Below are 20,980 nucleotides of genomic sequence, written 5' to 3'. Positions count from 1 at the left end.
CATTACGTAGGGTTGACATGGCTCGCGTTGACCTTGCTTGGGAGGGTGGCTTGGGCGGAGTGGAGTGTTGCCACACATACTGAGACTAAAATATAGTTATCTAGCACGATGTTCCGGTCATCAGAAAGATGAGAACGAGAGGAACTCTACGTGAACCAGATCGTCCGAACGTTGACGTGACTTGGTTCTAAAAACCTTCTTGCACCTTTCACTGATCAGGAGTGCCAGCTGTGCGCCGTTTCCATAACACTTCTGCTTCTCAGTTTGTCCCAGTTCGCTTTTCTCTTTGCCAAACTCATCACACTGTTTTTGTCCGCATTATCAAACAAAAACTCAACCTATTCTCTTTCTTTCCGAACCTACCACCATAAACAACATCACTCACATCATGACCCAGATCGACGGCAAGGCAATCGCCAAGAAGCTCGTTGAGCTGACGTCAAGTCTCAAAGGTCTTCCAGCCACTGATTATGCCGGCCGGATTCATTACAAGGCCGCTTTATGCAGGCGAGCCATGGAATTCCGGGTCAAAAGCATGCTGGATATGGGAACCCCATGGCCCGGTTATGATAACCAGCCGGGCTCTCCTTCGCTTGCCGGGTACGCGATTCCCGATGCATTCAATTACCTGGCCCAGACAGCCGTCGCTCGTGCCATGAAAGACTTGAACAGCCAGCTTCAGTCCAAGATCGACATGGTATGTCACCTGGACCAGATTCTCGCATGTTGACTCACACCCAAGGACAAAATTTCTGATGCAGCACGTGGTGGTTTAGGTGATTTGCGATGAAGTGTACAACGACCAGATGGCGAAGCTCGCCTACTTGTGCTTCGTGGAGCATATCAACGCGACCCTCCATGACAAACCGATAGAGGTTTACGACGACAAAATCATCTCGGTCAGAAAAGTCAGGGATCTTCGCGATCTCAGAATGCTGACATGGAAGTTTGACGCCGGCTTTGGTCACAACGTTGTCGGGGATCAGATGAAGCCACTGCTGACGTACCTTCCATTCATTGAGAAGATCATCGAGGAGGATGCCGCGCACGGAGACAATCTTCGCAGCATGTCGATTCTGTTCCTGGCAGACTTCATGACTGGCGACCCGTACACCGCGGAGAACCGCAAGGACTTCGTCTTCAAGTCGTCCTTTGAGATCTTGGAGCAATGGTCACGCGCTCTTTGGGAGCGCAAAGGCAAGGGAAATCCATCGGAGACCAAGAAGATTGTCGCCTTTTGCGGCAAGGCTGCAACCGCTGTGTATCTGCCCTCCGATAGCTCGGCAATTCCCTCCACCTACGACGTGACCACCAAGGTATACCGAGAAATCACGAAAAGGGACCAGAAGCACGACTCTTACAAAGACGAAGTGCGACAGGCGATCAAGGACCTAATAGAAGATGACCTGAACACCTGGAAATCCATCTACCAGGGGGTAAGCAACGCTTGGTCCACGGCGTCATACCCTTACTGGAGAGATGCTGTCAAGAAGGGTATGCAAAAAGACCATGAAGCCGTCATCAAACAATGGGTGACTGATGGTATGTCGCAATGTTCCGCATCCCCCCACCCCCCAAGAGCGTAAGACCAGGAGCTGATATCGACAATTGTACAGGATACTTCTGGGAGAATGAACTGCCCTACGGAAGCAAAAAAATGCTCAGAAAATCTTTCGCTCGGAATGGTGCATACATTGTCGCCGGTAATTGGATCACCTTGGCTGATGGCAGCTATCGCAAGGTCGAAACACTGAAAGTCAACGATGTGCTGCTGACATCGGCAACGGGGGACACCGACCCAGTCAAGGTTTCTCGAGAGATGCACCCCATGGAGCTCACGGCAGGGCTCATCGGTTTCAGTGAGTGGACTTTTAGTCACCGTTAAAAGATCACGTCCCCGATTCTGACAGGTCATGCATAGATGGTGAGGAACCATTCGCCACGCCTGCTCAGGTGTTCCACACTACTACTGGTCTTCGCGCCGTCAACCCGCAGGCCGCAATGAAGCAGAATCCCTGGGCCAAAATCGGGCGCTTGGCTGTTGGTCACATTTTGTACCGCCACAGCCAAAATCCATCGGCTCAAAGTGAGTATGAGCTTGATTTAGTCAAGTCGATCGAAAGGACGACTCCAGAAAAGCGGATGGTATTCGCCCTTGGGTTGGACAATGGCGTCCGTTCCCACCACGTCAACAGATATCTCGCCAATGTGAACGATCCCGAGGTATGATGAATATTTCCATCTGACAGCATCGTTTGAACTCTTCAACTCTAACAAAGGTCTAGATTCGCCTCGATGATGTGTCCGCGCTGCTTTCAAAGTTCTCTGCGGCCGATCAGATGCGCATCCTGTCATCTGCCAAAGAGATTAACCCCATGCTCAACACTTTCGACTCGCAGACGATCTGGGAGCGCTTGCAAATCGAATTGCTTGAAGCCAAGTCTCAGGCCATGGATCCGTGGAAGGTCTCAACATACTCGGCTCCATTCAGCAGCCCCGGGGCTTATGCTCACATTCTACACAACGATTCCATCATGCACCTGGCCAAGTCTTACACACTTATTCCCCTTGAGCAAGTTCCCAAATTGCCGATAAAGAGTCTTCCGGTGATGAAGCTTCTTGACGGCAATCTTCTCTTGGATGACGAGGCTCAAAGCCGTGTGGCGATGAGCGAAAAGGACAGGACCGTGAGCTGGACTCGCAAGATTCCTGGCGAGGAGGTCTATGAGCACGGCCGGGTCGAAATTTTCACCGGCGATGAAACTGGGTCGGGCTCAATTCTCTACTCGTCCGAGGCTCACCCTAGCAGCCTCGACCAGGGCGACATTATTAACGTCACAGTGTCTTCCACCTCTATCGGGTCTTGGGAGCGCAGGTCCGAATCGTTTCCAACGTCACTTTTGTCGTCTGAATCGCCTGCCAGCTCCCTGACAGGTGGGATCAAGTCAGAATGGGATATGACGCTAGACAAGAAGGAGTGGAAAAAGGGCGAGAAGAGAAGCAAGCCGGAAAGTCCAGTCAAATTCGGCACCATCTTCACCGGAACCCATGCGATTCCCGAAGAGGTCAACATTTTCGCCGCGACGGTTCCCGTTCTCGACGAGATTCTGGCGGCCATTAACAAAGACCGCAAATCCAGTGGGAAACAGGTTTTGGATAGTCTCTACACTTCGTTCATCAACAGGGTCACCGAGAAGGATGAAGATGGCGAGACATCAGTTGTGGAACGACGGTTCATCAAGGTCTACGAATCCTCAACTCTGCTGTTCCTCTCAGACCAAGGCCCCGAGTCGACCTCGCCTTTCAATTTGACGTTCAAGAAGCATCTCGGAATCAACGTCACTCTTCCTGTGCTGTTTCAGTCCATGTATTTTGACCGAAACTTTGCAGGTAATGAGATGTTTGGTGGTGTGTTCGTTCACGACCCAACCATGCGTGAAAACAAGGGGGCAAGGTGTGTTGATGTTCCCGTGCTTTCTGAAACCGGACAGTTCTAACCAATGCATGGCCTGCAGATACTTTATCCATGGCACATGGAAGGACCCAGCATTCGGAGACAAGGCGGATTATCGCGTCCAGGTGTCCAAGCACTTTGCCAGGATCGCAACCCCTGGCACCAACATCAGTAACAGTGCACTGTTTCAACCTGCGGGGGTTACCGCACTTCTGGCTTCCGTGTCACCCATAAGCACCGAAAAGCTGTACAAGATGCCGTACAATAGCAACGATGTATGTGTGCTTTCAAGACTCTGCGATCATAGTCGCCTACGACTCTTCCTAATATGATTTACAGGTCAACAGTCTGCAACAGGTCCTGATCAATGAGGCCATGTTCTACCACATGAAAGAGGATGATCGTAAGAAGTTCACTAATAAAGAATTACCCGATCCGAGGGTTATCGGGTCTGAACTCACGCACCAGCTTTCACGCAATCTTTCGGAGTGGCTCAAAAACGTTTACGCCCCCGCATTCATCACGCGCAGCATCACACAGATTGACAGGTTCAAGGAACGCCTGCAGAAGAACGGGCAAGCGGAGAAGGTGTGGTACTGGTGGTCAGGAAATGTAAGAAGCCCTGACAACACTGCATGTCGCATTGTCGGCTTTCATCGACTGACGCCCACCGCTTGTACAGGGGAAGAAATGCCTCTCCAACGCGAAAGAGTTCAATCAGTTGAACCGGATAGCTTCCATCCGCGCGATGAAGCAACTGTACAAGTCTCATCTTGATCAAGACATCGGTACCTCTCGGCAGCTGGCTCAAAAGCTCTACACAGTCATATCCAGCAAGCCGAAGATGGATCAGATCCTGGAGGAAGACGATGTAAGTGCTGTTCTAAAGGCTATATCGCTGTGCTGAAACGAGCTGATTATCCTTCTATAGAGAGGAGACAACATCAACAGACTTTGCGCGATCATGTATACGCTTCAACCCGAGGAAGACTATTCGTGCAAGTGGTTCAGGTTGATCACAGACAGAGCAATCGCCCGGGCCGTCTACTTGCCGTTTAACAAGGACAAAGATGGACACTACGTTCAAGACTACCTCAAGGACGCCATGACACAGCTGATCACAAGAATCCTTTCCAACGACCCAAAATTCGCGGGTCCTGTCCGAGACCAGCTGGAGAAGGATCTGGAGGAGTTCATGGAGAAGAACGGAATCAACAAGCAAATGTCATTGGAAAAAAAGGTCAGCGCTTGTGTAGCGCTCATGTCCGCCTTCACAGTTGAGGTGGCCAAATTGCTCGTCATCACCGGCAACGGGCTTGCCCGGGCTTTCGGTGGTAGTAAGCTCTTCCAGCTGGCTGGAAAGCTGGCCGACAAGGCAGGAAGTGCTGTGAGCCGCATCCCTCTGGGAACCAAACTTGCGAAAGGCTTGGGGGCACTATGCGTGGTAAGTTGACGAAACTTGCGAATCAGTAATCATTGTTGCCTGACCAATCCTAAACCCACTCCGCAGGTTGGATACTTTGTCGGGCAGGTTTTGCCACTTGTTTCAGTCATCAAAAGCTGGGATAAGCTCACACCAGCTCAGCGAGCCATTGGCATCCTGGAGGCCATTCGGGCCGTGCTCAACGCCACTGAAAGGGCTGTCCAGGAGTTCAATGCCTGGCGGAGCCCCAGTACATCAGAGCCGGTGAAGGCAAGAGAGTCAGCAATCTTGGACAGTTCATTGAGTCACGAAATCACCCAGCCAGCTGGCGAGGGACTTTTTGAAGTCGGTGAAAAGCTGAACCCCGAGGGTGGGGTGAAAGCGACCATGGCCGACAGGCTGAAGGAAGGCGGCATGCCAAGCAACGATGAGCGCATTTCCGGAGACAGCCAGATATGGAGCGAGGATAAACAATCAACTCCCAAGAAGCTGCGACCAAACGAGAAAGAGACTGCCAACAAGCTCAGTGCAACGAGCAAATGGATTCGAGCGCTCAACATCGTCTTGGGCTTTGCCGTGGCAGCCGCAATGACCTATAGCCTCATTGAGGAATGGGACAAGCTCACCGACGTGGGCAAGGTAATCAGTACCCTCTCAGTCATTGTCCAGATCCTTGCCGTCGTTGTGGACGTTCTCGATTTGGTTATCGCCACTGGCCTCGTCGTCTCGGCAACCTTGAGCGTAGCAATACCCATCGTGGGCGCGGTGCTTGCTCTCATAGGCATCGGGCTCATGATCGTCAGCATGTTTGTCGACATGTACGCAACACAGCCTGCGCCATCTCCAGTCGACGACTTCATCAACAAAGTTATCGGCCCTTTGACCGAGCACTGGCCGAACCCCCCCGGAGCACAATTGTCGTACGAGTACTCCAAAACAAGAGGCAGCAATGAGAGCGGGACTGTCACTGTTTCTGGCGAAAACAAGACCAACGAGACGGTTGCTATCTTGTGCTCGCAGATGTCTGTCTACGCGGGCCATAACGACAAGTGTCTTTTCTCTGACGACAGCTTCCATCTAAGCACCGACAAGGAGGCCAAAGAGGGTGGCACGGTGTCTACCGCTCCGGAGAATCTCGTTTTTCCGACGCTGGCCCCAACTCTCCTACAGGAGAAGAGACCGGAAAAGTTCTGGGTTCACAACCTATCACTCAAGGGAGTGTTGGATGAGAAAACGAACCCTATGTCCAGCATCAAACTTGAGAAGGGCAAGAAGCTCAGTGCCGCCTGGACTGGCAAGCTCAAAGCAAAGAGTACGATTGACATAATCGAGGTCTTCACTAACGGGGACAAGGCCCATAGAATCTTGCAGGTAACCCTTTGAAAAGGCTGGTGAAGGGTCGTGAGCTGGTTTTCTTCTGTGAAGCCAAAAGGTCAGCACCGCTGCGTCCATATTCTTCATTTGTTGGAATGGGTTCTCAGACTGTGGCTATTTTGAGTTTCATCTTGAGTCTGTCGATTAACGACGGACAAAATGGGCGAGATAGCCGCCGGGTTCAGGATGGCGCTTATGGCTCACCCAGTCCCGCGGTCAAGGAGAATTGGAACGTCAAGGCGATATTGGCCTCGCCGGAGCCCAAGTTTCTGCAAGTCCGCAAGGGCCACCAGACACCTAAGGTCCTCCAAGAGTGCATGTGATCAGGATGCGGCAGGGTCCCGCCGGGGGGGGGGGGGCTGCAAGATAAGCGAGCTAGAACTCGCTAAGGCCGCGTATTATAAGTATACAGTCTTGAAAGGTAGCGAGATAAGAGCATAGTAAGTCTATTAGATAGGTCTAAATGTAAGGTATTATTCTTTTTAGACTAATGCTTATAAGACCAGCTCGACGTATCTACCATAGCATCCATAAACATAACTTGGCAAACTCGGCTTCCTCGAAAGGCGCATGTTCAAGATCCGGTCTTAGTGACGCTCGCAAGGCCATTGCCTGTTCCCGGAAAGCCGAGCACTCTGCTGGCATGCCTCGGTCTTCATAGATTTTCGCAAGCTTATATAAAGCACGGGCCCGCTGGCCCTCCCCCTCCACAAATGTTTCCGATATGCCCACCACCTCCTCGAGTAGTTGTCTGTGTACGGAAGCAGTTAGCCCAGTTCGCGCGCCTACTAGCAGTCTCACGGGTGTCTACTTACATAGCTGAGCTCTCGTGGCCTTGTTTCAGCAGCATGGAGGCCACGTCGAATTGCGAGTCGCATGTCTTGAGCCGGTTGCCGAGCAGCTGCCGACGAAAGGCCAAAGCCTTGGAAGCTAGCCTCAAAGCGTCGACTAGTCGTCCCTGGGCGAGTCGAATGCGAGAAAGTAACACCATATCGCCGGAGAAGCGAGGGTTGCCAGTGCTGAGGAAGGTTTCGTCCTGGAAGTCCTTCAAGGATGGGCACCTCGCAAGCATCTGTTCAGCTTCGTCTGGACGACCCATACGAAGTAGGAGACTCGAAAAATTGCTGTACGAGTTGCCAATCCTATCGCTCTGCGCCTTGACCCGTAAGCGGATTGCCTCTTCGTGAGCTGCCATAGCGAGATCCAGCTCGCCCATCTCGCAGTACGCCAGGGCTATGTTATTTAGACTGTAGGCAATGAAAGGATCCTCTGGCCCGAGATTGGCCTTTCGGATTTCCAGAGCCCGCTTAAAGGGCTTTAGAGCTTTGAAAGGCTGTGCCAGATCCAGGTCTATCAGTCCGCCAAGGTCGATGGCGCTGGCATATTCCAAGCTTGTCTTGTCTACAAAGGCAGAAACTGCCTGCTCTGCCATTTCCTTGGCAATGGTATACAGCTCTCTCTCGTAGAGGTACCTATATCAAGGTTTTTTAGCGGGTGGGTTTAAGCCATATGAACCAGTTTGGGCACACTCACCAGCCGCACCGGAGCAGGAGACGCGCGAATCTTTGAGGATCTCCCGGGCGCTTGCCCTGAGCTTTTGCAACATGCGCCAGTTGATTAACGTGTGGCAAGCATTTCTCGCACCGGGACCATGCTGCTATCTGGTGACCAATGTCTGCGCTCGAATGATCTGGGAATCCCCAGCAGAGCAAGTCCACTACAAGATCGATGTACCTGGTGCTTTCTGACTTGGTGAGTCTTCCTTGGATTGCTGACTGCAAAAGGCGATGCATCGACAGACTTGCCGACTCGGCTGTTCGGTTGATGAGCGAAGTTTTGAGTAGCTCCTCGGAGGCATCGCCCAAGCTGCATGCAGCAAGTCGGTCATTAGCTTCAGTGGCGCCTGTCAACAGGTTACTTGGTGCATCACTTACTTCATCTCGTCGGATAGAAAAGAAAACTCTTCGTCGCAAATCCCTTGGGATCCCTGCATCAAGACCTCCTCAAAAATGCCGTCCGGGTCAAGGAATGAGAGCAAGTTCAGAAGGCAGACGGATGTATCGTTGAGCTTCTCCAAGGAAACATCCCACACGGTGCTCAGAGTATGCTCGTAGTCGCTCCCAGGAATCTTGCGTGCGTCAATTTTTGTCGCATGGCGCTTGTAGAGTGGTAGAAAGTCTCGCAGACATAGCTTTCTCTGCTTTATGAACCCGCCAGCCTGTGTGAGGGCTAGGGGAAGCCCTCCAAACGCTTCGCTAATTGCAAGAGCATGTACCTCATCGTCTGACGAGGGGCTTTCTTGTTCAATAGCCTTTAAAAGCATACGACTCCCATCCGTAACGCTCAAAGGGCTGACCGAAATAGTCTTGGTGACTAGTGGCATCGCAACGGTCAAGTCTCGCGTCGTCAAGAGAACCGACCCACGCACAGTCCCCGGCCACGCTAGTTTCAGGGCAGCAATATCGTCCGCGTTGTCAAGCACGAGAAGGTATGTAGACTCTATGTTATTATTTCTGTCAATAAAGATCAAGTAATTTTTGCATGATAGAGCTCACTCGTTGTGGCCAGCCATGTCTTCACCTTGTAGGTTGCGGCAGCAGCATTCGCTTCCTCCTCTTCGTTTTCGAGCAAATGGAGCCCGACCGCAATTGTGCGAAAGGCCTGCCCGATTGATATGGCATTATCAGCCGAAATCCACATGATGACGTCAAACTTGTCCAGGTTGCGATATGCGAACTGTATCGCGGTCTGTGTTTTGCCGACACCTCCCATGCCGACCAAGGCCACCGATTTGAACAAGGCGGCAGCGCTTTCCGGACCGATGGCCTCGTCAATTGCGGCAAGAATTTCATCGCGGCCACTAAATCTGGCATTGATCGCATTTGGAATATTGTTCCAGCGCAATTGCTTCGCGTCCTCTGTCTGCTTCGCTTTCATTGTGGTCAAGAGCTCCAGCACTTCCTTGTACTGGAGCCCGTCTTTGCGCATTCGCGCTAGGTCGGCCTCGCTCTCGACGGCAGACGACATGCGCTTTATCCGCATAATTGTCCGGGAGAAATCGCTGCGAAAGGCTTGCCATGCATTCTTCCGAAGGATCAGATGGGGGTTGTCACGAAGAAAGTGAATGGCACGAGCGTAGAAGCAAATGATCTCGCAGTACACGTCTAACAGGGCCTGTTGGAGCGGGCGGCTCGGTGGTAACGTCTGCTCGTACAGTTGTAGCCTCGGTAGAGTCAAACTGAGCTCCTCCAACATGTCGAGGATGTCTTGGAGGGTCTCTGCGGCTGACGAGGCATGTGAGAGGATTAATGTTGCACGGCCCGTGGCTGCAGCACCTGTGGAGGCAGCCCAATGTGGCTGCATATAGGGGTCATTGATATCGTCACAACCCCTATCCAAGGGTCATACATCCCCTATAGCTAGCCCGGCTAGGCGTCATACAGCCCCTATAGACGGACCTCAAATGTGTATATATAGGGGGCATAGGTCCCAACAACAGATAGAAAATCAAGGCTCTTGTGACCCGGAAAAGCACCCCTTGCAATAGTTATGAGCCCGGTCTGCAGAGAGCTATAGGGAGCCGCTTTTTGACCTGTTTTTTGATCCCCTTATACGTCTGACATCCCTGTGAGCTATATATTAGCTTGAAATAGCCCCAAAGACCCCAAAAAGACAGGAAATTGAAGCAGTAGCTGCCAACGGCACCACAACATCCCCTATTCCTCTCACAACCTTCCACTATAAGCACAACGCTATAGAAAGTCCGGAACAGCTTAAGACTTCCCGGGTGACCCTCAAGGGCCCCGGTAACTAGAGACAGTGGATTGATAACATCCATAAATATGCTGCTGCCTAGGACCTATGGGACTATATAGACCCTGATGCAAAGGGCAGGCCAAGTATACACAAGCCCATCAGGCCCCCTCTAGCAAGCCCTGACATGACTGCTAAAGAAGCCACGAATCTAGGGATATTGCATAATATATATAGGTCTAAGCAGCAGGTCTATGCCCAGTAAAGCAAGGGCCTAGCTTAGATACAGGCCTATATTGTCAAGACTGTGGGCTCCTATAGCGCAACTATCGTTGGCCACTATGACGTTGGTAAGTAGCTCGAGCTGCTGTAAGCCCGGGTCAAGCCTATAGACTGGGCATACGAGTAAGAGGTCCTTAAGAGATTCTATAAGACCCTAAAAGCAACGGAACGGACTAAAGCTAGCCAATGGGTGACTAATTGGCATAGGGTCCTGACGGAAGCCCAAGCCCTTAATTTGCCTGATACGACCGGCTTGAGACTAACGCAATATATTATATAGTCCGTTAGCGTAGTTAACTCTGCATTTTCGGACTATTAGACCAATCGAATAGCTAATGCAAGCCAGTCCGGCAGCCCTGACTGGTAAAGGGAGATCCTAGACGGCTTTAAAATAGCAGAGCTTTTCGAGCAAGCATAACGGGGCAAAAAGAACCCTCCCAAGGGCATATTTGCAACCTTTTAAGGCAGCACAGCAGACCAAGACTAGCAGCCATAGCAGCAGCCAGCTAAGCAGTCTGCCTAGTAGCCAAGCAACGGATCAAATAGTGCCATAGTCAGTCTGGACTAAAAGCCTTGTCTCTATGGAAATAAGCATATATGGGCAACGTGCCCCTATTTGGTTGAGTCGTTAAGATAAGGTGACTAGAGCCCATAAGAGGCCATAGCCAATAAGGTCAAAAAGCAGCTATCTAAGCAGCGCACATACGATATAGTTACGCGTAGCCTAGCGCGGGCTAATGTGACCCTTGCTAAGGGACTGTAACGGACCGAAGAAAGCAATGAGCTATAATAGGAGGTTAAAGGAGTGGCTTTCGTAGGCAACCTAACGGAATAAGGGCCCGAGCCTATATTAGGCACCTTCTTAATAGCTGCTTCGAGGCCTTACCTATTGAGGGATTCCTGGATCCTTGATTCTGGGTTAGATATATATATTTGCAATAATAGGGCTAGATTCCTAGTCTTTAAGCCCTGTGAGACCTACGAAAGCGCCTACGCTAGCGACGGCATAGCTAAAATTATAGGCTATGGATCGATTAAAGTCCGGCTGGACTAAGGAGGGGTTTTCCTACTATAAAGGGTGGCTTTTATCCCTAGCTTCTATATAAATGTGGCCTTACTGGACTACTTGCTTTAAAAGGGGTATAATTGGAACCCCCGGACCGGAGATATGACTAAAGATAATATACTTATATTCCGGACTAAACGGCTATATAGGCAGCCGGTTATCGAATTTAATGATGTCTCGGCTAGCTTATATAGGGACTAATGGCCTGTAACGGCTATAGTAGCTATAAGCAAGACGGAAGAAAAAGGGGTAATAGAGATACCGGACCTAGGCGACGAAGACGACGAAGAAGCTTATTTTATAACCTCTTCTATTGAGCCTAGGCCACTATAAGCGGCAGAGGCATAGCTATAGCATTAACGGATAGGTTATATTAACGCCGCTGCCCTAGGGCAGCTAGAAGACCATATAACGGGCTCTAAAGTCAAGGGCACCGCATATAATACGTATGAGCCCTATAGACTAGCTAAGGCATATAAGATCCCGGCCCGCCGGGCCCTATAGATAGTTATAGAGAGACCGTTTTAGAGAGTATATATTGACTTCTTCCCTATGCCTATAGTATATAACGGCAAGTAAGCTGCGTTATTAATCAAAGACTAATATACGGGTCTAGTCTATAACTTTGAATTAGAAGACTAGACCGAAGCAATAGCGCTATAATGCCTATAAGGGCTAGAGACCCGGATCTAACGCTAGTTTAGGCTCTCCCTAGCCCGGATATATAGGGATAATGATAGAGCTTTTACAACGGGCTATCAATAATGGCTTTAAATAACCTAGATTAAAGACGAACCTATAGCCCCGCGGACCTCGGCTTAGAACGGCCCTACCGAGCGTTCTAGGGGGGTAATTGGGTCTAAAGCTAGGGCTATATAGCTTGGGGCTAATCTACCCGGAGAGCTGTGGCTAGAGACTTGGAAAGTAGCTATATACCTATATAATAGGTCACCCTAGTAGTTAAAGGGCTAGAAAACGCCTTTTTAACTACTTTATAACTAGCTATAAGTATATAATAAAGACTCGGGCTATATCTCTATATAGCCGGACCTAGCCTACCTAAGGGCATATAGATGTAGGGCCTATCCCTTGACGAATAAGGCTCTCGAAGGCACGTAGAAAAGAGAGCTTAAAGTTATAGTATATGCCGAGATAGGCTATCTCGTTAGCTACGATTCGACTAATATCTTCCGCGTCTAGATCCCTTAAAGAGACGAAGTCAGACGGGTTAGGGATATAACCTTCGATAAAAGGCAGTTCTTTAATCTAAAGGAGCTTTAGGGCATAAGGTAGTAGTAGTAAGAGCTAATAGCATACCTATAGCTACCGGACTATATCTTAGACGATAACGAGCTCTATATAGGGGTAGGCCACTTCGAGGACGAAGACAATACCCTATCTACTATAGTAGTTAATATATAAGGCTTAGGGCTAGAGCTAGTAGACCTCTTAGAGGGGTTAGAGACTATAGACGACTTCTAAGACGCCTATCTAACGCTAATAGCTATATAGACCCCTAAGGCGCCGGCTATTAGCTTATAGCCCCGACGGTCTTAACGCCTAGCTAGCCGCAGTAGCCTAGCTATATTTGCTATATTTAATAGTAGCTTTGCCTAAGCATAGAAAACACGTCTATATAGACGGTCATTGCTACCCGAGCCTAGGACCTATCGAGAGGTCTTGGGGCACTAATTTAAGTAGGGCTTTAAGGAAGCTATGGGCACTGAATTCGGCAAATTGACCTAGATAGGTACCTTCGAGCCGACCCTAAAGATAGCTAGCTAGCTATAGGCCCTGCCCCTAACTTAGGTCTTTAAATATAAATATGATAAGCATAGCTATCTCACTAAGCTAAAAGCTAGGCTATGTGCCCGGGGAGATATATAGCTGCCGTTATATAAGGAGACCTATATAGTAACCTTAGCTAGCCGTAGCTTCCGGATCCTAGCTACTATTATAGCCCAATTCGATCTTGAAACCCGGTAGTTAGATGCCGTTAACGCGTTTATAAATAGCCTACTAGACGAGGAAGTCTATATGCGCTATCCCGACGGTTTTAATAGGCCTAGATAGACCCTACGGCTTAAGAGAGCCCTATATAGGCTCCGTAGATCTCCCTTGCTGTAGTAGCAAGACCTCTTAAAGACCTTTAAAGAGCTAGGTCTTAAGACATGCCCGGAAGACCCCTATATCTTCAATAATAGCTAGGCTATAGTCTTTTTCTTCGTTAATAATATCGTCTTCCTATATCGCCGGTAGTATAAGCAGTAAATAGAGACCCTAATCGATAGACTTAAAGCCCGCTATTAAATGAAGGATCTAGGGCCCCTTCGCTAGTTCCTTAGCATTAGGGTTTTAAGAGACCGACTTTAAAGATATCTATGGCTATACTAGGCAGCCTATATTAAATAGTTAGCTGCCTAATTCGGCTTGGCTAAGCCGGACTAAGCGCCCTTTAAAGGAAATCCGATGCCTAGCATAACGCTATAGCTAAATAGGGGTCAAGCTACGGAAGTAGAGATCTTGCTATATTAGCGTAAGATCGGTAGAATCAACTATATGACGGTTATTATACGGGCAGACATAGCCATAGCTATATCTAAGCTGGCCGAATTCCTACTTAACCCGTTACTATAATACTAAGCTATTATAAGCGATGTTATTCGATATCTCTATATAATACGCTTCCTAGCTATCTAGCTAGGCAACTATGGCCCTAGCCCGGCAGCTGGGCTAGCGATTAAAAGCTTCTACTTTAGTGCTAAGGACTTTAAGATAGCTAAGCCCGCGGCTAAAAGCTCCTAAGCTAGCTATAGGGACTTTAAAATAGCGTTAGATATAGCCTTCGCAGACGATCTAGAGACCCGGCGGTTAACTTAGGGGCATATTATATGCCTATTTGGGGGCCCCGTCAGCTAGAAAGCCGGAAAATAAGGCATAGTCATAACGTTATCAATAGAGGCAGAATTACTTGCCTTTATATATATAGTAAAGGAAGCCATTTCTACTGCGCGGCTGCTAGGGTAGCTATAGCTATAGTTGGACGAGCCTACTACTATTGAATATAATAACTTATAGACTATCCGGCTTATGACTTTATAATGCCCGCGGATCAAGACTGCCCTTAAGCATATTGATATCTATAGCTGCTAGGCCCGGCAGGCCTACCAAGAGGGACAATTTAAGGTCGAATATACCCTAACGGCATATATACTAGTAGACGGCTTGACAAAGCCCCTACCTAACTAGAAATTTGCCTAATTCGTTAAGTAGCTAGGGCTTATTAACATCTAAGAGCTACTGCAATAAGAGCCCGACTCGGATGCCGAAGAATAGGCTGAAAAACTAGTCCTTAAGAGCTCACAGTACATATAGCACATATCGTATATAGCATAGCAAAAAAATGCACCTTTTCTGACTACCCGGGTTATATTACTTTGGACCAATCAGAGCCCGCAGCCGGGCCTGACGATAGCTTTATCTTGACCGCAGCTGTCAATATAGGGGGGTATGTTGCACGGCCCGTGGCTGCAGCACCTGTGGAGGCAGCCCAATGTGGCTGCATATAGGGGTCATTGATATCGTCACAACCCCTATCCAAGGGTCATACATCCCCTATAGCTAGCCCGGCTAGGCGTCATACAGCCCCTATAGACGGACCTCAAATGTGTATATATAGGGGGCATAGGTCCCAACAACAGATAGAAAATCAAGGCTCTTGTGACCCGGAAAAGCACCCCTTGCAACAATTAATCTTATGCTGCCCCAGACAGCCGCGGTCAGGCCGGCATCAGCACCGAAGCACAGGGCTAGCACTGCTGAAAAGTCGTCGACAAACTTGAGTCTCGGAGCAATCCTGCTAAGAGAGAGCATTCCAGCGTAATCACTTGGGGCGGCGTCCTGAATTGAGGAGAATGAATCAATCAACTCGTCAAGGGTGCGGACCTTCTGGATCGCATGATAGTCCTCTACCCCTCGAAGCTCTTCTCGATACTTCTTCAAGGCTTGGTGCCACAATGGACTCGATGAACGACTATTTGTGTGTGGTTAGTACGAAATGAAAGGCCGGCCCGTGAGACGGCTGGGACTTCCGGCGAGGACAACATACTCTGTCTTCATCGCTGGTACCTGCTGCAATTGCTTTTCGACAAACAGATAAAGTCTCTTCTCTCGAAGAATCAATGTTTAGCGAAGAGGAAAAGTATGACCGTACAGGGTTGGTGCAAACAGCGCATTTACGGCCTTGAGGCGTACGAAGCCGGGGGTGGGAAAGGGGGCGAAGTGCAGGATTTGCGGCAGCAATCAAGGGCGCCCGCAGAACGGCGCCCAATCATGCCTTTGAGTTGGTTACATCTCATGCAGTGCGCACCTGGTGACTCGGCCAAGCTCCTGACATTCTCCATCATGTGGTACGAAGTACAACTTATTGCCGGGCAACCCGTTGGGGGCGTAAATTCACATAATTAGACCCCTCGAGAAGCTGCACACGGTTCGATTCCATTTTGTGTCACATTTTTTGGCTTCTTATCTTGCTCGACGAGACAGAAAGATAGATGCAGCTGCTCACTCAAGATTTCCCGTAAGCACGAGAGACTAGTTACCTCCCAGAGACATGGTGCGTGCCTGCCGCTTCGGCATTGCTGTCGTTTCGCATGGCTAAAACAGCCAACCAGTCATTCGGTAAACCCCTACCTATATTGCACATGCTTTCACGCCAGAAAACGGGAATGGACGATGGGTCCTGAAGTCGTAGACTGATCAGGGCTCCCTCTAGGTATATCGTTGCCGGCATGGAACAAAGCAGTAGAGTCCATCAACCCAGAAACGCATGCGTCATTTGCCAATCTTCCTTGGTACCCTTGGTGGGTGAGACGACAAATTCGCGACCAGCCTCCGCGTCTGCGGTTGGCCTTGCCAAATGGGGGATGCGCCTCGGGTTGGGACTGGGACACGCACCTCCTTCCTTTATGGAACAAGGTTCAGGAGCTCATCCTGGTCTCGGGGCTGAGAACCATCGACGACATTGTGAACGCACTGATAGATATCGATTTGATATCGGCGAATGGCAGCTATGAAGCTATGCAGTCAGCCAAGGATATTGTGTTCTCGATTCTGGGCTGGCAGACGATGCTCTATAAGCCCAATTTTCTTGACGGTCCCTCTGGGGATTTCACCATTGTCGATGAGATGCAAGGGCATCACGGCGATTCTCATGTGCGTTCAAGCCAAATTTCTCTCGCAAGTAAACGCGACCTACCCAACTTTCTTCTCGGTTTCGGCATGATGCTCCCGCCCCGGGACTACTGTGCCTTCGGGGATACCGACGATGAGAAACAGCTCTTCCACAAGACGAAGGCAATCATGGCCAAAAATCTCAATGCACATGTTCTGTCCAAGGTTTGCGGTCTCAGCTTGAAGTGGGTCGACTCGGTTTCCTGTCACTTGGAACTGGATAAGATTTCTGGCACTCTCTTCCTCTTCCGATATCCATCATTTTGCATCTCAAATCTTCAAGCTCGCGAATCAAGGGAGTGGCACCGAATGAGCTCCATCTATGGCTGCGCTGTAGAAGCGTTTGGTCATGTCCCTTGGGCCAATGAGGAGGACATTACTGAGCTACTGCAGGAGATTCTGCTCTCCTACCGCCTCCTATTCGGTCAAAGCCGGCGGTCGAGAAGTCTTTTCCGCCGATTGCGACCGTTCGCCCGCGTACCCCAAGAAGAGCACGACCGTGTTCTATCTCTTATTTGCGGTAAGAAGCGGTTCAGGTCCTCCATCACGATGACGGAGCGAGAGGAGTATGTTTTGGCCAGTGACTTCCCGCACCTTCGAAGTAGGATGGTCCGATTGAACACCTACGCCACAAGCAAGAAGCCACACTCCATTCGCCAGTTATGGCGGGACAAGAGAGATTCTACCGCTTGGCTCGCATTCTGGAGTGTTTTGGTGTTTGGTTCCATGAGCATTGTCTTGGGGGTTATCCAAACAGTGCTACAAATTATGCAGTACGTTCTCACACTGCAGCAGGCAAAAACTTCAAGCGATCGAATGTCAAGTCGTGACGGTACCTAAACATAGTCCGGACGTTAAGAAAGGGGTTCTACTGGAGGGAGAAAGTTGGTTGTTTTGGGGGTGGTCGTATGTTGTATATGTTCTGGACATAAATAGTATAGAAGAGAGCTACTACTCTAATACACGCATTTCTCTACTCGCCTGCCTTGCCTGCCTTGCCTGCCTTGCCTGTCTTGCCTGTCTTGCCTGTCTTGCCTGTCTTAACGGCTTAGGCTGCCTTGACGGCTTGGCTGACGGCCTGGGCTGCTTGACAAACACGATCCTATGGGTGAGTAGAGAAATGCATGTGTCAGAGTAGTAGCTCTCGTACAGAATGCTCAAACTTCTCTCACACCCTCCGTTCCGCCCAGCTTGTGAGAATACCCTCCAGTGTTGGCTCATACTCCTTCAACGTAACCTTTTCTCCATCGAGAAATGTGTTAGCATGAACAAAGATCATGGGAGGTGGCTTGTTTGCGAGGACGGTCTCTCGCCATTCCATGTATTCTGTGTCCACCTTGGACAGATCCTCGTAGAACATACGACAACCTTCGGCGTCGGCTGTGCATCTGAACATGTGCAACTGCAAGAGCATTCGTCCTAGTGCCGGCTTTCCATGCGTGCGTATCTTGGAATGTTGAACGTTGACTGTGAGACGTTGCTCCGGCTTGTCATGGATGATGACAATTACGCCGTCGCCATGGAGTAGCAACCACTTGAGTATGGCAAAATGAGCCTGCATAATCTCAGCTCTCTAGACTCGAGATATCGACCCTGTCGTCAGTGGCTTACCCGACTATGTGCTTGGCCCCATTTCTGTTACGTAGGTTAGAAAAGCAGTCCCTTCATATTGTCACATCATCAGTGACTTACTCCACTCTGCACATTGAAGTTGGATAGTCCTCGCAACCCATCAACGCCCAGCTGTTGATACAAGTTGTAGGTCACTGCCGTTACCTTCTTAGTGGTATGTTCAATGTTTGACTTTGAGTTTGAGAGCACAGGAGCAACGCACAGTCCTCAGCGCGTATGTCAGAGTCCTCATTGAAGCCGAACAGGCCGAGAAGCTCTGGATCATCCATCAAGTAAGCGCCAACGAGCTCGGCTCTGCATTCGTCGACTGTGGTTGCAAGGTCTCCAAACAAGCCAGTCCAAGTCTGATCTGGCTTGTACCAGCTGGAAATGGGCTTCCCCGTGATGGGATTTACGGGTAGGTTTTCGATGTCAAAGTTGAACTTTCCGTTCCCTGTCTCGACCATCATCCGCCCTGTGCCGTGGCCGAGGAGCTCGTGGAGCACAACCCACCAGTAGTAGGCCGAGGACTTGTGTGCCTTGAAACGGTCCAGCTCAGAAGCGTCAATGAAAGGGTACTGCTGTGCTTGGCTCTCAGCAACCATCCGATTGGAAATGATGACGTTTTTGAATCCATCATCCTGCCGAATATCGTTGTACTGTAACATATCGTTAACATGATCAACGATATGCGGAGCGCGATGGGGGAGACCGGACATTCGGCAAGTTAATCCCTGGAAATATGATGCTCGAGCAATATGCAAGCGCTGTAGACTCTCAGAACATTGAAGTTAACGAGTGGTCCGCACTGGCCCCGTTACGTACCATGTATGCTTGAGAAGTCCGGCGGTTCGAAAAGATCTTTCTCAAAAGGGCCCTTCCCATTGTTTTCCGGAGTTGCCCAGGGCAGTCGGCGAATGAAAGTGTCAGAATGTTGAACCAGCTTAGCAAGAAGCTTGGTTTCTTCGTGGTCCGCAATGGCCACCAGACCCTCAAACTCGGCCCTGACCCCATGCGGATCGCGATATGGCTCTACGAAGCCAAAGATGTTCTCAACCCTCGGCGCTTTGTCGCGGACCCATATTCGCTGAGCCTCGCGGTACGCGTCAAGGCTGCCAGTCTGGAAGCTTTCGACATACAGCTTGAGGAAGTCTCGTTGTGTATCATTAGCGGCCCATTTGGACGCTTCCGTAAGCTCAGCGCATACACGCTCTAGATCAGTAGAGTAATCCCCTCCTACAAGCCTGACACTGCCATTGTCGTCAGGGAGAGGAAAGTGCGCAAAGTCTCCTCCTTTCACTGAGGCAAGGAGGACATCGAAGCCCTTGTGGTCACCTCGCTTCCGAATCCTCGTGTTCTCGGGGAAGATACCATTCTCTTCGAGGACCTTGGAAATTGCCGTGATTTCCTCCTTCTCAACATTACCACTCGGGTAGTAATTACTTTGCGTATCGTCGCTGGGATACCCGAGGCTGAAAGGCGGAATGGCCTTGATAGGTTTGGCTATGTTGTCATACAAGTCCGACAGCGTCGGGGACCTCCTCGCTAGTGCGCGGAAAACGGCATCATCAGCCCCGGGAGTGAACTTTTGATCACCAGAGCCCTGTTCCCATTAGCTTTGGCATTGGTATGGAAAGGAAATCTGCCCTGGCATACATAGTAGTTCCCAATGTTGGAGAGAAACGTGGCGGCATAGGTCAAAACAGCGTGGAGGCTGTCGCTGCTGACGTCAGGCCCAACAAGTGAATGCCAGTCGCCGGAGCAGTCGCGATAGAGCTCCAAAATGAAATCAAATATTGGTCGCGACTCTGGAGAGACCTGTTCGAGAACAATTCTTGCACCCAGCCAAGCAGACCTAGACAAGCGGGTCAGAGCGCTAGACACGAACTTATGACGGGGCACCTGATTTTACCGAGCCAGATGATGCGCATATCGTTTCTCTCGATATGTGAGGCGTTCGAACTGGGCTCCGATGCCCATCTGGAAGATCTGGACCTCATGGACCGCCATGGCGATTAGTCGGACCTGCCAGTTGACCAGGTTGTGTGGTTGAGAGAGGGGTTGCGCTGTTTGATTGTTCTTCGTAAGGTACATGTAGCATCGGTGGGGGCGGTTGCAGGAGCACATGTACGAATACAGTATACAACATACGAAGTATTCCATCCGGCATCATCACAATGAGCAAGGGTCGCGTTGTACCACATACATATTAGGCAACCCGCTTCTAGATATGGCATTACCTATTCACAAAGAGTGTTATCATCTACACGGACAGAAGAAGAGCCTCGCCGCATAGTTATTGCATTTCCTTAAGCTCCCTCAAAGAATAGGCGGCGACAATAGTATAGAGGCGGCGTCAGCGCCCGTGCTGCTGCTCACGCATACTTCTGTTGCTACTCTTTCTCAAAAATCAAGCTCGCGTGTGTAGTCCCTCGGGCCAAGTCTAGACGCTGTTTCTTGACGTCCTTGTGGTCGCGAGTATACCCGACAAGTGCCAAGAGAGAGGCTATCCCGGATATAATTGCACAGGCAATCATATCGCCCCGGAAGGCCCGTGAACATGCCTGCTGCACCAGACTGTGCAACCCCCTCGGTGTGTCGTCTCGCACTCCCCCAAGTATGGCAAACAGTTGTGGTGGAACAGGACCAACAATTACCTTGGCTGCTTCCTTGTGCAGCAAAACACAAGACGCGGCGATGCCGAAGCTACCTCCTAGAAGCCTGGCCTTCCCTATGATACCGTATGCGAGTGCTGCGGAGTTTCAATTAGCCTGTGATATGGCTC

The 20,980-nt window shown here is 50.0% G+C and overlaps 4 protein-coding genes across 6 annotated transcripts; 2 read left to right on the top strand and 2 right to left on the bottom strand.

The window, feature by feature from the left end:
* Positions 1-388: 388 nt before the first annotated feature.
* JDV02_005034 (uncharacterized protein) lies at positions 389-6,260 on the top strand (the record flags this gene model as incomplete). The annotated part of the gene is made up of 10 exons (XM_047986285.1): positions 389-697; positions 777-1,542; positions 1,617-1,859; positions 1,922-2,223; positions 2,286-3,454; positions 3,516-3,729; positions 3,794-4,066; positions 4,137-4,325; positions 4,386-4,898; positions 4,965-6,260. The coding sequence occupies 10 exons, from the start codon at positions 389-391 to the stop codon at positions 6,258-6,260; spliced, it is 5,274 nt and encodes a 1,757-aa protein (XP_047842265.1).
* A 426-nt stretch (positions 6,261-6,686) lies between these two features.
* On the bottom strand, positions 6,687-9,561 carry JDV02_005033 (uncharacterized protein). The gene is made up of 5 exons (XM_047986284.1): positions 8,807-9,561; positions 8,186-8,750; positions 7,785-8,117; positions 7,067-7,723; positions 6,687-7,002 (listed from the first exon to the last, which is right to left on the bottom strand). Exons 1-5 carry the CDS (start codon positions 9,504-9,506, stop codon positions 6,768-6,770), a joined length of 2,490 nt encoding a protein of 829 aa, XP_047842264.1. The 5' UTR covers positions 9,507-9,561; the 3' UTR covers positions 6,687-6,767.
* A 6,285-nt stretch (positions 9,562-15,846) lies between these two features.
* JDV02_005032 (uncharacterized protein) lies at positions 15,847-17,551 on the top strand. 3 transcript variants are annotated; one of them, XM_047986283.1, is made up of 3 exons: positions 15,847-15,967; positions 16,026-16,032; positions 16,127-17,551. In XM_047986283.1, exons 1-3 carry the CDS (start codon positions 15,965-15,967, stop codon positions 17,422-17,424), a joined length of 1,308 nt encoding a protein of 435 aa, XP_047842263.1. In that variant the 5' UTR covers positions 15,847-15,964; the 3' UTR covers positions 17,425-17,551. The 3 variants fall into 3 exon arrangements, with proteins under 3 accessions (XP_047842263.1, XP_047842261.1, XP_047842262.1); XM_047986281.1 differs by having other exon boundaries at positions 15,847-16,032; XM_047986282.1 differs by having other exon boundaries at positions 15,847-17,551.
* A 7-nt stretch (positions 17,552-17,558) lies between these two features.
* Positions 17,559-20,230, bottom strand: JDV02_005031 (Dipeptidyl-peptidase III). The gene is made up of 8 exons (XM_047986280.1): positions 20,108-20,230; positions 19,852-20,050; positions 19,021-19,798; positions 18,913-18,962; positions 18,419-18,854; positions 18,277-18,350; positions 18,196-18,219; positions 17,559-18,139 (listed from the first exon to the last, which is right to left on the bottom strand). The coding sequence occupies exons 1-8, from the start codon at positions 20,203-20,205 to the stop codon at positions 17,753-17,755; spliced, it is 2,046 nt and encodes a 681-aa protein (XP_047842260.1). The 5' UTR covers positions 20,206-20,230; the 3' UTR covers positions 17,559-17,752.
* Positions 20,231-20,980: the final 750 nt, after the last annotated feature.

Source organism: Purpureocillium takamizusanense, chromosome 4 (genome assembly GCF_022605165.1).
Source record: "Purpureocillium takamizusanense chromosome 4, complete sequence".
Taxonomy (NCBI): domain Eukaryota; kingdom Fungi; phylum Ascomycota; class Sordariomycetes; order Hypocreales; family Ophiocordycipitaceae; genus Purpureocillium; species Purpureocillium takamizusanense.
The sequence above is the reverse complement of the archived record's forward strand: the minus strand, read 5'-3'. Positions and strand labels throughout refer to the sequence as shown.